Source organism: Alligator mississippiensis, chromosome 5 (assembly GCF_030867095.1).
Source record: "Alligator mississippiensis isolate rAllMis1 chromosome 5, rAllMis1, whole genome shotgun sequence".
Classification (NCBI taxonomy): domain Eukaryota; kingdom Metazoa; phylum Chordata; order Crocodylia; family Alligatoridae; genus Alligator; species Alligator mississippiensis.
Window position 1 is genome coordinate 9,553,062 of NC_081828.1, and position 18,374 is coordinate 9,571,435.

The following is an 18,374-nucleotide window of genomic DNA, read 5'->3' on the forward strand; positions in this document are numbered from 1 at the left end:
ATAGGGTGTGAGGCCTCTTGCTCTTTAACTAGAAGAGGAGATAATACGCTACCTATCCGAATTTTCATGAGTAATCATTAGCATTTAAATCAGACGGCTTTGGAGATCTGCTGTCCCAAGCGGCCAGCAGCTATCCAAATAGCTACGAACAATATAAAAGTCCATTAAAATGCCCAGTGTTTTCATGGTGAGTGCAACCAAGATCTTATGATGATTGATATTATGATGGAGACATAAAAATTGACACTAAGAAGGGAGGGCAGCGTAAGAGCGGTGCTGTAGCCACGGTGGAACAGAAATTATGCAAGAGGCAAGGATTTCTTAGGGTGATACCTTTTATTGGACTGATTATGTTGTTAGGATAGAGTTAGACAAGCTTTTGCAAGCAAGACATTCTTCATCAGGTCGGATGGCTAAGAAGTGGATTGGATGTGTGCAGTGTTACAGGAAATGAAGACATGACAGTTGTTTTCAGGCTTTGTATTTTGAAGCCAGAAAATTTGAGCGACACATGTTGTAGATAGAAGTGGCTGCTGAATGAGTAGGTTATGAGAGAAGTAGTCCAGCATGCTTTAAAGAGCAGGTGAATACACACGGCTCACACAGACCACTAGTGGGACGCATGACAGCACTCGTATTTTCGACCAGTGGTGCAGAATTTGCCCTTTCTCACCAGACTATTTTGATTAATTTTACATTTTTTCCCACGGAAGTTGCCTTGATGTTTAGCAATATATTACAGCACCAGATATGGATTTGGGGAGCTGATATGTCTTAAGTGACAAATGCAGCAAACACAAAATACACACGTCATGTGCTTGGTAGGAAATCGTTTCTGTGATTTTTCTTTTTTTGGTACTAAAACCCCCTTCCAGCAATTCCTCCAACTCCATGCTTTTCCCTCCCGCTCCTCAAGAGAGAAACAAGAATATGTTCCTTCTAGAAGTACACGGACAACTAGGTTTTGCAATGGCAGGTTTATTAAAAGTGCTTTCCATTACAAACATTACACACCCAGCAGATTTGATTTTAACTGAAGGATTCGGTAGATAGCTGAACAAGAGAGACAACATTCAATAGAGTCCAACCACGGTATAATGAATAATAACAGGCCAGTTTCCACAGCCAACTCCCCACGGAGCCCAACTATTAGTCATCTGTACTGGATTTCAGTCTCTGTTTAGTCTGCCCTTGGGATGAAGCATGTTGTTCAAGAGCTTTGAGCATCAAATTTACACAAATATACAGTAGAAGAGCCTACAAATTTAAGGAGAGAATATATGAGCACTCTTTAGCACCAGCGTGGGTATGTGTGTGTGTGTGTGTGTGAGGGCTGACGTGGCTCTGCCACTGTGGCTATATGAGACTGACTCCAGTGCAGTTGGACTTTTAAAACACGGACGTGTGAATCTGGCACTTGGAATACAAACTGTCCTTTGCGGGAGTCCAGGCGTCTTTGTACTAGACCGTGCAGTTTGATACCAGTCTTCAAAGTGTGTCCACCAGCCTTGCTTTTTTAATGTTTCCCTGCAAGGATACAGATTTCACTCCATTTTCAGTTTGCAGCATTATGAATGATAAAAGAATTGCCTTGAGAGACTAGGAAATCAGTGCAGCTTTCTTAGTGTTATTCTCAACCCGAGTGTGACCTCCTTTGTTTAGGGACTAGAAGAAGTAGCGTCAGTCTGTTTTCTGAAATACTGTCACGCACCAAGCAATCTATGCACGTCGTGGGCATAATTAATAAGCTGCACACACACAAAAAAGGCTTTTGTTAGAAAATGAAAAAGGGTCAAAATAAAAAATTTACAAAAAAAGCCAAGGTGTGTCAACATACGATGCTGGAATCAAACCACCGTGCCCAGAGTAAAACCAAAACTGTCCATCGGTTAAGTTTCCAGTATTCAAATCATCCCACTGGAGCAGCCCCCGTCTCTTTCTCGTCTTGTGCCTTTTCTGACATTCACAGCTGGTCTCCGAGCTCCGGTACAAGCAGTGTGGCAATAACTCCACGGTTTTCCATTCGAGGCAGAGTCCTGCCCGCCAGCTGTGAGGTAGCAATTGGGTATCAGGTCACAGGGTATCGGATACCATCAAGTCTAGCGATTACACGTTTGTTTCCAATTCATTGATTTCAATAGTGCAGTGGTCTTGACCGGTGCATTTCCGCATGTGGTTCTCCACTGGGTTTTCTTCTTGCTCCACTTGCACAGGTATGTGATGCTGAAATACTTTCACAATTTCGGGTCCACGACACTCGTTCATGTGCTTCACGCAGCCATTTCTCTGGTAAGCCATGAGCTGGTGGATGCTAATAGGTTTAGTTTCACAGATCAGTGGCACCTGTGTGGGAAACAGCAAGTCTGTAGATTATCCCTGCTCTGGGCTGTGCGTGTCCTTGCCTGTGTATAAAACGAAGTTATTCCTTATCTCAGGAGTTTGCATGCAGTCTCTCTAATGCATTAGGAAAACTTAGAGGCGCAGGCGCCTTCAGGATTTGATTTTTATTTACTCTGAGGCCCCCTAACACTTCCCTGGTTGTATCAAGGGGACTTAAAGTCAGCTGATACACAGCTTCTGCAATGTAGCTTTAAGGTCTGTCTACCTACAAGAGCCTTAGTTTAAATGAGAATTGGGCTTTCAAGGCCAGATATACAAAGGTATTGGAGTACCTAATAAAGCACATCTATGCCAAGGAAGAATGACCAAAGCAGGTGCCTAAATCTCGATTGGAAGTCGATGGGAGTTGGATGCACAGGCACTTTCGTAAACCCCCCGTAGGGTTAAATCATCAAAGGGTCTGAGGTTGCAGTGTCTAATTTGTATTTGTCTCGTCACTCTAGTGGGAGCCTGAGAGCCACGGTCACTTGACAGCTGCTCTTCCACGGTGTGGGGGAGAAGCTAGGCACCTAGGGGCAGGGTGCCACCTAACCAAGCCAATGGAAATGCTGCAGCATCCTCAGTCCTGCCCCTCTCCAGGGTTTGTGCGCTTTGCTGTGGACCGCACACAGGTGCCTCTGTCCGCACAGTCCCTTTCCTGGCATCAGTCTTTTCTGTCTGAATGTGGCTGGAGCAGATCCCACGCCCCCTTTTATCCAGGAGCAGAGTGGTTAGAGCACCATCCCAGGACTCAAACCCACCTCTGCCACCTCCACTGAATACTTGACGCAAACCAGAGAAATATTCAGTGGAGCAGGGACCAGAACTGGGGTCTCTGTGTCCTGGGCCAGTTCTCTCACCATACAGCTGCAGGAGCATAGACAGCATCACTTCCACTTCCTCCTCCTCCTCCTCCAGAGGAAGGCCTGCTTTGCATGTCCTAATGGACCTAAGCATTATGTGGGCTCTGAGCAGGTCAAGACTGAGGATGCTTTGGCAGGGCTGTTATGCTCAAAAATAAAATGTAGGCCCCTCCAGGGTTCGGCAGCACCTTTGCAGGGCTTTTAAGGACCTCAGTTGTGGACTTTTAGGTGCCTGCCTTCGAAAGTGGGCTTTCCAAACCCTAGGCAGACACCCAGGTTCCCTAAATCTGTACAATGCAGTGGCACTCAGAAAGGGATTCAAGGTTGTCAGCATGTGGGATGGGTGCTGTCTAAACCGGCCCGTAGGGATTCCCGAAGAGCCCCTCGGATAAAATGTGTGCCCTGCGTGTGTCTGAAACCCCATCGGGCACCCTGACTGCGGTGCCTGCCTACAGCCCTGATTTAGGCACCGAAGTGGGACTGGGATGCATAGCCTGAAACCCTTCAGACTTCTGTGCCCAAGTCATCTTTTGGTGTGGACAACCAGCTCCTACTTTTTGAAAAGCATGGCTATTGCCACATTCTCTGTGGCAGTCTAGTGGTTAGAGCACTTGCCTAGGTAGTGGGGACCTGGGCTCCATGCCTTCTTCCCTTGTCTCCCCCCACTGAAACGCTGTAATGCCCAGGTTGGAGGGAGGGTAGGCGGGGGGCACTCTTGATCCCATCACTGGAGCACAGTGCAGCCCAGAAGGCAACATTTGTGGGGTCAGAGAGAAACTTAGCAAGAAAAAGGGAGCATGACTCTGCAGTCCAGCAATGAAGGCATTTGTCTGGAAGGGCGAGTCCTGGGCTCCCGCCCCCATGCTCAGGACTGCTTACACACTTTACATTAGCAGTCCTTGAATAATATGCATGTAGGGGGGGGTTGAACAAAAGTGACTGTGGCTGCCATGCTTTGCTAGATGCGGTGCTGTCAGGGTACACAGAAAGGCTCGGAGCATGTCTACTGTATTGGGCCCCTCGGGAGACTTCAGTATGGCAATGCCTACTTTGTGAATCCCAAACAGGCATGAGACGGGGGCTGAGATGCTCCGCTCAGCCATGATGGCAGTGGTACCTCTGGGCATGTGCAGTAGCACAATTGCGAGGCCTAAGTAACTTGACTTGCCAAAACTTATGTGCCTGTGGCTGTCCATAGGTGGTTAGGCAGCCGTATCATGCCTAAGTGGCATGGTAGGTGCCTAAGTGCTTTGCCTGATCTGGTGCTAATTCCTGCCTGTGTCATTGGGCATCTAAATGCCTTGTTCCTTCTGCCCTGAACGAGTGCTGTAAAAATACCAACAAACAGAAAAAAGAAAGTGCTTTTTACGAAGTACAAGTTCAACCCACTGTTGTTCATAACTCCAGGTCTGACCCAGGCCAATAATGCTGTAACATCCCCCAAATAAGTGAAGCCAAAGTTATATCTGCAGTTGGACTAAGCTAAGCTGAAATGCCGGGAGGGCTACAAATCCCAATGCTTCTGGGACAGATGCAGTCAGATACAAGACTGCACGATCACAATGTTTCCCCTCTCTGCCGAACGCCACGGCGGCGGAGGCTGTTTTTCTCAGGAGTGTGGGGCAGAGCTGAGCCTCGACACGATTAAGCAGACAAATGGTTCATTCAAGTTTGGCACCTCTTTGCCTCCCTGTTATTAATACCTTCTAAGCCTCGGAGCTAATGTGTATTTGTGGTCTGAGGTAGGGGAAGTTGAAGGGAGAGTTTTACTGACTGATTCACGAGTAACAGGTTGAAATATCATTTAGAATAGAAAATCAGAAGGGCTGATGGGGAAAATAATACGTAAACATTGGCAGAGGGACGGGGTGGGCTTGCAGCTGAGATAACTTGCCATTTGAGTATACATGACTAACTACACAAAGTATGCAGCCAGGACACGAGGAGGATGGATGGTGCATTTGAAGGCAGTTCAGCACCTCGTAGAGAAAAATCTCCCTGCAAACAACTGAGCAATCCCTTAGGAGGCATTTTATATTCTTGTTGTAGCTTTTCTTTGAATGAAGCACGGTGAAACCTGAACACTGTGCTCCCAGCCTGCGTTCTAAATACAGCCATGAAATGGCAGGAGACTGGTGTTACGCAAGAAGTCAGGCGAGGATGATCATCCTGATCTCCTGGCCTTCTACTCGATTAAATATTTTGCAGTTACTTTGTACACTTAAAAAAACAACACCCGAAATGCCTGACCTCCACTAAGCATTTTTGCAGCAGCGTTCAGATTCTGCCTGAAAAATGGTGCGTGCGTCCACACGCAGATCCTAGGTAGCAGAGCAGCGGTAGTCCCGTGAGTGACAGAAGGCTTTTGCTGCCAAAGCCACTAGAAAGGGTGTGAAGATGTATCCACGCTTCTGCTGGTAGCTGCAGCCCCATTAACAGCTGGAGCCTCAGGGCCCCTGCCTGCTATGCTGCCACAGCATCATGGACGTGGACAGGGGAAGTGGATTCTCAGTCCCCAGGAGCTGCCTGAGTGGGAATGTGCCCTCGTGGCCTTCCGGTGGTAGCTGCTCCCTGCTGGCAGGAGACCCAGATTCGAGACAGGCCAAATCAGCAGTGGCTCTGTGCTAAGGGCTCTGTCTGAGACTGGTAAGAGTCAAGGGGGCCGAGCAGGAAAAGGCCCTAGCAAAGAAAGCGGGAAATGTTGGACTGTTTTGTGCACGTTGCCCCCGGTGTGTGCATGGGGCTCGCCAGAAAGGCTTGCCGCTAAAATGGGTGAAACAACTGACTGTGGTTTGTACGCTCAGTACTGCACAAGGTGCCCAAAAAGAAATGTGCCCCGTGAAGGAGTGGCAGAGCAAAGCGCTCTGATACGAGCTGTCCTGGCCTGGCTGGGGGAGCGTCTTGAGGCACTGCTATGAAGCAGAGTGATGGGGGACTCAGCATCTCAAAGTGAGGAGGGCTTGCAGCAGTGAAAGCAGCCCACTCTGGAGAGGCATCTGAATGAAGACTAGGCCCTTTTTGTGTCAGGCATAAAGGGAGGAAGGGGTGAAAACATCAAGAGAAGGAAATGGACTGGCGTGGTGGAAGGTTCACGTGGAGGAGCAGGAACCTGATGGGGCCGAGGAAAGGAAAGCAAGGGCTTGTACGTGATGCAGAAGGTGTGAAAAGACCAACTAGATGAATGCAAGTGGCATGTTTGCAGCAGTGGGGAGGAAGGTTATTCCAACGGCAGTGTTTGGAGCTGTGCTAAACTCTCCGCTGGGATCCTAAACACACCCGGCACTTGCCTTTTGCTGAGCTGATGGATTCTGTGTTACGTACATACTTATGCACATGAGCATGCATGCTCACACACACATGGACACACGTGACACTTGTTCAAAGATCTCTACCCTCCTGCTTCTGCTCCTGGCTATACTTTCACAAGGGTGATGTTTTGTGGGAGTAACTTGTTACATGCTTCTATGGGAGGAGGGTGAGTTACCCATAAAAGAGAAACTTTAGGCACTTACATCTGGCCCATGTAGAGTACTAGGTAGCCCCCCACCATAATTCGCAGCTCCAGGGGGGCCTGGCCCATGGAAGGGGTGCTGGCATGTATTCCACAAAGGCACGTGGCACTGTATTCTGGCTCTTAAAATCTGTTCAACCACATGCCTCGCACTGTATATGCATCCTTCTCCCAACAACTTTAAAAAGCCCTGAGGCTGCCTGCTTGGTTGGGGTGCGCAGTGGTGATGGTCCAGCTGCTACCCCTGCTTGGTGATATTCTAACCTCTGGGGGAAGGAGATTTCAGTCATCATGAAAAGGTTTTTGCCAGTTGTTTAAGCCCCTTAATGCATCTCCTGCACCTCCCCCAGTAGATGACAAGCCCAACATCAGCCTTCTCATTTGTGCTATGCCTGTTACCCACACCTGAAAAGCGATACAGAACCTCACGTTCTTCACTATGAACATAATCGACAAACCAGAATACACGAATGCCAGATGTTGTCTCGGGCTTGCAGTGCCGAGGCTCTGTTGCCCCAGAATGCCTCCTGTCCTCATTACCTCATCGCCATCCTTGGTGAACTCCTTTCGGCAGACGTGAGCCATGATTCCAGCAGCAAGGGCATCTCCCAGGACGTTGATCATTGTTCTGAATCTGTCTCTGACAAACGAAACGGTGATGTTAAGAGCTCAGCTCTCTTGGGGTACCGCTATACTGCCATCACTGCAGCAGCTGCGACTCATGTAGATGTAACCCAGCTAATTTTAAACCAGCTGGCTTGGGTGCTGCTGGGAGTACAGCTATGGGAGCAGAGCTCAGCATGGCCAGGTTTTATACTGAGCAGTGTTTGGCTAAACTGTTATTAGTACACGCTCAGCTGGCATAGACTCCCTCAGTCTTGTAACAGGTACAGACTGCTGAAGCTCTTTAAATACTTGAAAAATCAAATCCAGTTTAAGCATTGTCATTTCTCTGCAGTCTGAGCCATTTGCACCCATTTGTGGTATGAAACCTTTTGATATTCAGAGCTCCAGCTGCAGTTTGATTTGGGGCTGGCCCTGCTTTGAGCAGGGGGGGTTTGGACTAGATGACCTCCGGACGTCCCTTCCAACCCTCACTTTCTATGATTCTGTGACTGACCCTGCAAGGTGACAGATGCTTAGACTCAGTGGGAGTAAAGGGCTGTTCACACCTTCTGGGGTCAGGCCCTTGATAACTGATGCAATCACACCAACCAAGATGTTGGCTAAAGGGTCACTAAGTAGTCTTTCTGGACTTCAGCAAGGCCTTTGACACTGTCTCTCACCCCATTCTCATTAAAAAGCTAGGTGACGTTGATGCCTACACAGTCAGATGGATTGCAAATTGGCTGAGGGGTCATACTCAGAGAGTGGTGGTGGACAGGTCTTTTTCGACCTGGAGGGAAGTGGGCAGCGGGGTTCCCCAGGGCTTGGTCCTCGGGCCCACACTGTTCAATTTCTTTATTAGTGACTTGGACAACGGGGTAAAAAGCAACCTGTTTAAATTTGCTGATGATACCAAGATTTGGGGTGAGGTGGGCATGCTAGTAGGGAAGGACAGATTACAGCAGGACCTGGATAGGTTGCAGGGGTGGGCTAATGAAAATAGGATGGGTTTCAATACTGACAAGTGCAGGGTGCTGCACTTGGGCAGTAGTAACCAGCAGCACACTTATAAGCTGGGAAACTCCCTTCTCGAGAGCACAGTGGTAGAAAGAGATCTTGGAGTCATTATTGACTCCAAGATGAACATGGGCCAACAATGCAAGGCCACAGTCAATAGGACTAATTATACCTTGTCTTGCACCTACAGATGCATCTCAAGCAGGTCCAAGGAGGTGATCCTCCCCCCCTATGCGACACTGGTCAGGCCGCAGTTGGAGTACGGCATCCAGTTCTGGGCACCGCACTTCAGGAGGGATGTGGACAACATGGAGAGGGTCCAGAGGAGAGCCACTCGCATGATCCGGGGGCAGCAGGGCAGACCCTACGAGGAGAGGCTACGGGACCTGAACCTGTTCAGCCTCCACAAGAGAAGGCTGAGGGGGACCTAGTGGCCATCTATAATATCACTGTGGGAACCAGCAGGGTTTGGGAGAGACCCTGTTTCCCCTAGCGCCCCCCGAGATAACAAGGAATGACAGCCACAAGTTGTTGGAGAGTAGGCTTAGATTAGACATCCAAAGGCACTACTTCATTGTCAGGGCGGCTAGGATCTGGAACCCACTTCCAAGGGAAGTGATGCTGGCTCCTACCCTGGGGGTCTTTAAGAGGAGGTTAGATGAACACCTTGCTGGGGTTGTTTGACCCCCTGCCATGGCAGGGGGTAGGACTTGATGATCTGTCAAGGTTCCTTCGGACCCTACAAACTATGAAACTATGAAGTACTAATCAACTTAGTGTTGATTGGCTTAGTGGAGCAGTTGCACCTAAAGGCAGAAAACCTGTTCTGGCTGCTTGTCACCTGCACAGCTGTGATTTGCCACTAGAGGCTTGGTGGGCTGGGGAGGACTAGGAGTTGGGGACAAGATCAGCTCTGCTTCTGCCAGGCAGAATGAGCCAGTCAGCAGTAGAGCGAGCACTGCCCCCTCCCCCCGGGACCGTCTCTACCACTGCTGGGCAAAACAAGTCAGTCTGAGTGCAGCAGCAGGGATGGGGGTCTTTAAGAGGAGGCTTGATGTCTACCTGGCTCAGGTCACTTGAGCCCAGTTTCCTTCCTGCCCAGGCAGGGGGTCGGACTTGATGATCTACAAGGTCCCTTCCGACCCTACCTCTATGTATCTATGAATCTATAAGTTACGGGTTCAGCCTGCCCCTTCCTGTCTCTCAGAACACAGGTTCTTAAATCTATATTACTTAACAATGATTTCCATGCAATCTTGAGCTAAAGGGAAACCATCAATGTACATCAGGTCTGAGCACAAAAATAGCAGCCAGCACTGCTGCTACCCAGGGCACAAAACTGCCCAGCTACATCTCTGAGTTTATATATAATCTACTTCACTGGCTTTCTTGACAGCTCTCTTAGGCACTCGGCTTCTCCCGATTCAGGTCTTTCACACAACAGTGCTAGGAATTGTTACTGTTGTTATGTAAAGTTATTTGCAATCCCACAAAAATTGGAGGGTGGTGCACCTGAAGCTACTTGGAAGGCAATATTGGGAACAGACGCGATAGTCCCATTGTGGGTGTCTCTTTTAAGTCTTAAAAAAAAAAACTTGTCTTCCAGTGCACATCTGAAAACTGTATCATTTTGGTAATTTAATTTTGTGAATATGGGTCATAAAACTGAGATGCAGAGACCGCCAGATGTTTGGCTTATAAATGTAAATGATCTCAACAGTGCCCAGATTTCAGATATTGTACCTTAATTTAAACATAGCTTGAACTCCATGGAGCAGCTTTTTTCATATGTTTAGGCATGTTTTATACATACAAACTATATGCATAATTGCCCCTGCAAATTAGGCATGCAATTACTGCACTAAAATATATTTGCATGCAGAGTTATCCACCCTGCACATGCAAGTCTCATAGCTACAACATTTGAAAATCTGGCCCTCGATGTATTTGTTGAAGTTATCCTTTGGGGCCTTGTCTTTCTGCTTTTGATTTTTCCTTTCACAAGAAGTTTCATAAAAGTGCATATAACATGCAAACCAATTCTGTGATGGAAGGCGTCACCAGGTGGTGCTGTTATATGTTGTCAGATGAGTTTTATCTTAGCTGGTGATCAGTTTTTGACTCTTGGAAAGATATGCTGGATTAATTTTGGTTTCTGCAGAGTTGTGCATATAGGCAATTTTGGAAGGAAGGAGGCTATGGGAGCAGCAGAAGGGCTCCCTATCTGCCTTCGGCTCTTATTTGAATAAATTCTTAAGGCAGTTTTCCTTGGAAATCAGGCACTAGTTGTAGGCTGAGATTCCTGGAAAATCTGATTTCTCTGCATGCTGTTTGACCAGCTCTGTTCCAACACTGATTTATGTCTGTACATAAAACGAGTTTCTCTTGGAGCCTGCACAGACTCCATCCAAGTTGCTGATTTCAATTCCACTGGAAAACTGACCTGCAAGGTCCTGAATAACCCTGCTTGGCAGCGGGGCAGCGCTGGTGTTAGAAGTGGGCGCAGTGGTATTTTAGTGTACAGTGGTACAGCAGGGTGCACCTGGAGATACAAAACATGTGCCCCACATATGGAAGAACTGAGAAGTTTTCATTTTGAACACAATAAAGGTATGAACTTTATGTATCTGTAATGGCCACCTAAATGGACCAAAATACAAGCAGCAGATCTTCTGCATTACCATGGAGATTTCAATCTTGTCAGCACATTTTAAGCAGCCATTAAGCTTCACAACATTCAAACGTATTCATAAAGTTATGCATAAAGTCAAATGCATCCTAAACGAATCAATTTGCTTTGCACCTGTAGCTTTATAAAACTGTCATGCACCTGTCCAAGGACTGTAGATATGTGCTTCTTTCTTACCAGTGACCTGTATAAAAAATGTTGTTTTTATCTTGAATTGCTAATGTAAAACAAGCAGAAATTTAAACTGAAAGATTAACTGGAATTATAGAGAAATGGTAAAACTGCAAGCGGTGAGAGTGAAGGCTAAACAATTCAGAGGGAAAGGCCTGTTAGTTAGATTTTTAACTTTTTTTTGTTCTTGAGTATTGGTTAAATTCATTGACTAACATTAGATAAAAGATTAGTAAAGTTTATTAAACATCCATTGGTATTGGCACGGTTAGCAAATATCCCTCGGGCCTCCGAGAAGTTTTCCAGCAAAACCATGGAAGCCCTAACTTGACATTCCTGCTGTTTAAGGTACAGTATACAAAGCCATGTAAATAACCAGGATTTTTACTTCTTTTAGAAATATATAGACCTTCAGCCTTTCTAATCATCATTTAGAAGCAAGAAAAGGATACAAGTCCAACTTTTGTATAGTAATTTTAGAGTACACTGAGTGATTTGAGGCTGGATATAAAACAGTACATTGTAATGCAATACAACTCGGCTGTGTTAAAAGACTAATGAAGAAATTGGAGGACTCGCTTAGAATAAGACATATGAACTTGTCTATGTGTACACTACCGCTGCCTCCTAGGTATAAGCCAATCTGCTCGAGTATGGCCTTGCCTCAGGGAATTATAAAATGTTGCCATGTCTGAACACAAATAGGAACAGCCATAGTTTACAAAATGCCAAGCCACTGACATGCTGAACCTGGCTTGGCTGGTCTGTGCAGCTTCTGAGCTGGACAAAGGGACCTCTCATTATCTAGGGGCCCCAAATTTGCAATTTGCATTGCTTATTTTCAAAACTGCTTATGGCCAAGGTGAATGGATTTTGTGAGTTAATTTGCCAGCTCTGCATGTATAGATGACTGGTAATGGAGAACCTCCTTTAGTCTGAGTGCTGTTGTTGTGCAGTTCCCAGTGCCAGCAGTGAGAGAGCCTGAGGTGTCAATGGATTGATAAACAGCTGATACGTAGGTAAAATCACAGAAAGGCAGGGTTGGAAAACATTTCAAGAGGTCATTTTGTCCATCCTTCTGCTCTGAGGCAGAATCAGTGTACCTAGAAAATCCTGCCAAATGTTAGTACCTAACTCGTTCCTAATAATCTCTCCTGCCTCCCTCTCTTACCTGTCACAATGCTCAACTAGTTTTATAATTAAGTTAGATATTTAAAGTGTTTCCCTAATGTATTATTGCTAAAAAATAAGTTGATTTCTTCTTGTCCTTTCCCTTCGTGGCCATGGAGAACAACTGATCACTGTCCTCTTGAAAACAGTTCTGTGTATATTGGAAGACTTATCATAACCCACCTCAGCTTCCATTTTCTACAACAAAGCCAATTCCTTTAAGATTTTCATTTCTATTTCCTCTTATTCCTCTTGCCCTCTCCAGGACTTTTTCCAACTTTCTTAAGGTCTGCTGCCCTAAACTGGATATGGGACCCCAGCTAAGGTCTCATCTATGCTGGATAGAGTAAAATAATCATTTCTCACGTCTAACATGCGACATTCCTGTAAATACCTTCCAGAATGAGATTTGCCTTTTTTGCACCATCACTGCATTTGAAGGCTCAAGACCTTTGTATTACTTACAGTGCCCAGTCAACTGCAATAATTAGGGTGATGTCATCTGTAGGCAGCCCGACTGATGTCAGAACAATGACCATGGTCACGAGGCCAGCTTGTGGGATCCCTGCAGCACCTATACTGGCAGCTGTTGCTGTGATACTTCAGCAAACAAGGAAAGGAACAATAAGATTTAACAGCGCTGGATCTTGACCAGAAATAACACACAGTAACAATGCATTTCTGTATAACTTCATGATTGACATTACTTAAGAAATTACTTAACTGAAGTCTTTGCAATAAGAATCTTAGAGGACTGTGATTAGAAAACAGTTAGGACAATATTTGCCCGGGGCTATATTTTCATCTGTATTGCTGCAGCCAGGTGTGGGAGTTCAAGGAATGAAATTCTGCCCTGTGCTTCTCAGAGAGCAGCATAGACTTTACAGCACAAAGGGAAGACGTAGCTGTGGTGGTTATGGCCAGCTTCTGCCCTCCAAATGCTAAGCTGCTTTGTAGCCCCAAGTATAACTATTTGAACAACCTAAGGCCCTGTTATGATAATACCCAGCAAGGAGGTTCTTCAAAGGTACTTTATATTGGCATTAGCAGTTCTTGTGCCACATGCATCTTTCTCGGCTGCCTTTGTGGCTTTTAGATCCCTCTTTGTCACTCCAGGCCTTCTAGCTGGCAGAAACAACTGGAAAAGGAGGGAGGAGAAACCCTGCGTTTCACATATTTGGGTCAAACTATGAACAAGCATGACCGTGACTCCATCCTTCTAAGCTTCCAGGAACAGGAAACCAGGACAAGCACTGCTCTTGGAAACAGCCAACTCTCGGGAAAGACATTAGATCGCCCAGTTAAAAGGCAAAATGTAAGCATATTAAGACATGAAGTGGGTGACTTACTAAAGAAATAATAGTGACCTTCATTTGCATTTATGCACTATCTGGACAAGACCCTCTAGCCAGGAACCTCTGGCTTTGCATCTAGCAGGAGAATTGGCAATCGTCAGCCTTAGCTGTAGCCAACACAAATGCCTCTGGGGAGGCTTAATAACACCCTGAAACATATAGCAGAAAAAAATGGGGGGTGGGAGGTGGGGGGCAGGGGACGGGAGCAACCAGCAAATGGGAAATACCCATGGTAGAAAATAGGCATAGGTATGCCTACATCATCCCCGGCCAGTGACTGTCCAACCTTTTCTTGAACACCTCCAATGATGGAGAGTCCACAACTTCCCTAGGCGTCTCTTCCACTGCCTCGCTATACTCACAGTGAAGACATTTTTCCAGATATCCAATCTAAATTTACTTTGCTACAACTTCAGGTCATTGGTCCGTGTCCTCCTCTATGTGGCAAGAGAGAAAAGGTGCTTTCCCTCTTCTTTATAGATCGTTAATAAATCTGTTGAATGGTTGGGTGGCATTATCTCCTTTTTCCAATTAAGTATCTTTCTCATAGTTCATAGCTCTGCACAAAATCCATGGTTCTTAGCTTTCACACAATAAATATATTAATTGCTTATGAGAGAAAAAATTAATATTAATCAGTTTTTATGAAAAACCCAGCTTTTGTGGCATTTGGATAGCATAGTGCCAGCACAACCTCGATAGAAAGGAGTGTTATTTTGATGTGTGAAAGAGAAATTTATTTCAACAATGATTATTTGTTAGTTACTGCGCTCTGTCCTTTCTGTCCTCCAGGATTACTGCTGCTCCCTTTAAGTCAATGGAAAATCACTCCTAATGACTTAATTGGGACCAGGTAGCCTCTTAATGAATTAGTGAGGTAAGGGAAAACTGCTGCTGCTCATATGCTGTTTCAGACCAACTTCATAAATTCAGCCGCTCAGAAATGGCCTTAATGTGGATCTTTGCTGTTGATATAATTATATTTTCAATGGAAACTGCCAAGAAAAGGAGAAGGTCTCTGGCTCACCGTCCTGCTGTTGTCAGGGTCTTGGCACCAGATCTGGAGCCAGGTTTGCAGTTCAACTCTCTTTTCATAACAGGGAGTCAAATTTAAAAAATAAAATAAAAAATAAAGCAACCAGAACTTGGAAACATTTTTTTTGGATCCAGATTTTAAATCTTCAAGTACAGAAATAGCTAGATCTGGGGTGGGTTGCTATATACAGGTGATGTTTGGATTCAGAGATGGAATTTGAGCCTAGGTTTGGTGTGGAGCTCAACCCTGCTAACTATCCATTTCTCCCTATCTTGCCTTTCATTGCAAGCCATTCTACCCTTCGCTCCCTCTTCCTTCCTGCAGTTATTTTAATTTGCCTATGTCTCCTACTCTATTTTTACGTATAATTCCTTCTTAGTATGAGCATTATGAATAGCACTCTGCAATGCGCAGAAGAAAACCTAATTCTCCTCGGAGGAGTTTACAAAACTACGTTCTTTCCACCTCTCAGCATGCTTCTTGCCCTCTGCTTTTTCAAATCACCCTTTTCACCTCCCTTCCCCACCTGGATGACTTTTGTAACGTGCCATACGCATTGGCCCTTGTTCTGGTCCAGCTTCTCAAATGGCACCTGTGAAATTGCAAAGCCTGCTCTTTCACGTGGTGGTTTGAATGCAAACTAAAGAGGTGAGAACACGAGAAACCAAATGGTGTGGGTAAGATTGATTTCCTCCACCCCATATCATTTTTTTAGTTTGACCAAACTGCCATATACACACAAGCACACCTCAGCCATGGTGTGCAATTATTTTCAGTATGCTGCTCTTGCCATTAAGGCCTTGACTGTGCCATGCTCCCGTGGTGGTGCTCCCAGGCTTCCTACGGAGGCAGATTAGATCTGCCCAAAGAGGCTCCTCTCAGCTAGGTAACCCTGGGGCCTCTCCATGACCAGGGTGGCCTACAGCCACAGCTCCTAGGCTAAGTTCTGTTCCAAGTCTCAGAGATGCAGCGCACAGTCTCAGCGAGCGCATGCGACCATCAGGCCTTTTTTCTTGGGTTGAAAACGAGCAAATCACAAAAGTGCAGATAGGAGAGCGATGAGGTCAGCGGGATGTGGGTAAGCAGATCTCTGTTGTGGTCAGAGCCTTATGCACTACAGGAATGTTTTTCTAATCATTTGTTCCTGGCTTGAAAGCTGCAGGTTGATCTCCCCGAGGCAGTCCTTGGCAGACAGTGAAAATATCTTGGCAATAATTCCTCTCTCTTTTGGGCAGTTACAGGATTTTCAAGGAGAAAATATTAAAATATATATATATTATCTATAGTTCCTATATAGTTGGTCCTCTCTTGACCAGCAGAAGATTGAAACTTAATTGTACAATCAGCAGCATGGGAGTCATCTTTAAAACTGGATTACATAATGGTTGTACGTAACACTTGCACCTTGGAGGCTTAGCAGGGGTCCTGGCTTTGTGCCCTCTGGATCTTGGACCACTGTGGAGGGCGAGAGAGGCCTGATAGCAGCCTCCTTGGGCAGAGCTACAGTGTCTCATGGAAAGCCTGGGAACACGGCAGAGAAGCAGTTCCTTTTTACTTGTTTGTGCCAAAGCCTAGAAAGTAGGGAGTTTAGCATGACACTTATTACACACCGAGTAGCACACCTGAGAGAAGGCATGAGAACAGCTTTGTGCACGTGCTCTGGCCCATGCTAAACTGGCTACACTGCCTGATCGTTGGGCTTTGCTGCATGCTGAATGGGAGCAAGTGGGCAACTCAGCAGTGCTCATTGGCTCAAAGGGCAGCACTGCACTTGACTGCTGAGGCTGCTTCGTGGACCAGGCAGACCAGAATCTCCACCCTGCCTGGGTGGACAGGTCCTTCCAGCATGTATTTCAGAGCTTTTTTTTTTTTTTTTTTTTTTTACAGGTACCTGTGTTTTTCAGTTTTAATGCAGGGCAAATCCTCCCCTTGTCTGATACAGAACTTCATGGCTCTCTTGTCTCTCTGGCTCTTTTAAATGGCATGGAAAGCAGGACAGAGATTGAGGCTTTCACCCCTGGAGGAAAGTGGTTCTTGGGTGCTTTCCCTACCCTGTGCACTGGAAGCTCAGCCCGCACAGCACAAAGCTCGGGAGGGCTCCTCTTTTGATAGGATTCAGGGACAATTGTACCTACACACTGATAGAAACCAAGTTCTAATCCTATTTAAATGAGCAATGAGGGCACTACAAGTAAGCAATGAAAAAGCCACCCTCGTGCACTGAAACACATGGCGCTATTGGAATTGTGCCTCTTAGGCTAGGCTCCAATCTTTGTGTTCCCTGCCTGTGATGAGGATGAATGGGTTCTTTATTTTGCCCTATGTGATCACTGTTCAAAGGAGTTCGGGCCTGAATGCTGCAGATGCTGCAGTGTGGTTAGCACATGAGTTATGAGAGAGCATTACACACTTAGTGAGTCCAACAAACTGAAAGGCAGGGAGATTTTAGTTTGATACCTTATAGTAATAATCTGTCCAAAGTCTAGCTCATAGTTGTTTACTTGAGCAATAAAGATGGCTGCCACCGCTTCGTACAGCGCGGTCCCATCCATGTTGATCGTGGCCCCCACAGGCAGCACGAATCTGGCAATCCTCCTGTCCACATGGTTATTCTCCAGCAAGCACTTGAAAGTTATAGGCAATGTGGCTGAGCTGCAAAATATCATAGAGAAGCACATTTGTTTTACCCGTGGGGAATAAAATTCTAAGCATTAAACGCATGTTTTTTTTCCTGTGCAGGTCATATTTAACACTGTTTAAGCAAGCAAAAGAAACTTGAGAGAGTGGACACGCAGATTCTGCGTTACGGCATCATGAAAGTCTTGAATTCAATTTCTCTTCTACAAGATGGAAGGTAAGGCTTGGAGATGCTGCAATGTGTGCTCAGCTGCTAGTGGGCTGGGGCAGGACAATGTCTCTTGCAAGCACTGGTGGTACCAAATGAGATTGCATCCAGCCTCTGCGGGCAGAAAGCCGACCCTGACAAAGAGTTTCAAAGCAGGGAGGATGTAAAGGAAGGAAAGGTGAGATACTGTCATCAGGGCTCCAGCAGGGGCATAAAGGAAACACCCCACACGCATCCGATTTCCTTCCTAGGAGAAATCGTACTGAAGAGGCCAGTGTTCTTCAAATGCAAGAACCTCATCTTGGGCATGTACAGGTTTTTTCTCGTGTATCCAAGTGAAGGGCTCTTGCTCCCTCTAGCACCCCTAGGAGTTCTGACCACAAACTGAGGGTGGGCCAACACATGCTGATTATTCATCCTGAACCCAAATGCCAGCTTAGGTAACAGGCCATCACACTTAAACAAAAAGTCTTGTTTGCTGTTGTAAGGACAGGTTGCTCCTTGAACTGAACACTCTGAAATAATCTTCCCCCTCCATCTGCAGTAGGCAAGTTGTGGCTCCTGGGCCCGACTGGCCAAGAATTGCCCACATTCTCCGGCTGTTGTTAACACTCTACAAAGCGTTAACCCACTATGTTTATATTACACAGTGTTGTTAAAAGGTTGCCAGAAGAAAAGTGGCCCATGCAATCCGAATATGGCACTTCTACATATTTGCATTATGATTCAGCC

General features: G+C 46.1%; 1 protein-coding gene across 1 annotated transcript in view; it reads right to left on the reverse strand.

Annotated features, from left to right (window-relative positions):
- Window positions 1-962: 962 nt before the first annotated feature.
- SLC1A7 (solute carrier family 1 member 7) overlaps window positions 963-18,374 on the reverse strand; it is a 95,589-nt gene continuing 78,177 nt past the window's right edge. The window contains exons 8-11 of the mRNA XM_006259610.4: window positions 17,255-17,449; window positions 12,872-13,006; window positions 7,294-7,393; window positions 963-2,343 (exon numbers count right to left, since the gene is read on the reverse strand). Coding sequence (XP_006259672.3) covers window positions 2,107-2,343; window positions 7,294-7,393; window positions 12,872-13,006; window positions 17,255-17,449 — 667 coding nt within the window. The 3' untranslated portion in view covers window positions 963-2,106. The remainder of the gene's footprint in view (window positions 2,344-7,293; window positions 7,394-12,871; window positions 13,007-17,254; window positions 17,450-18,374) is intronic.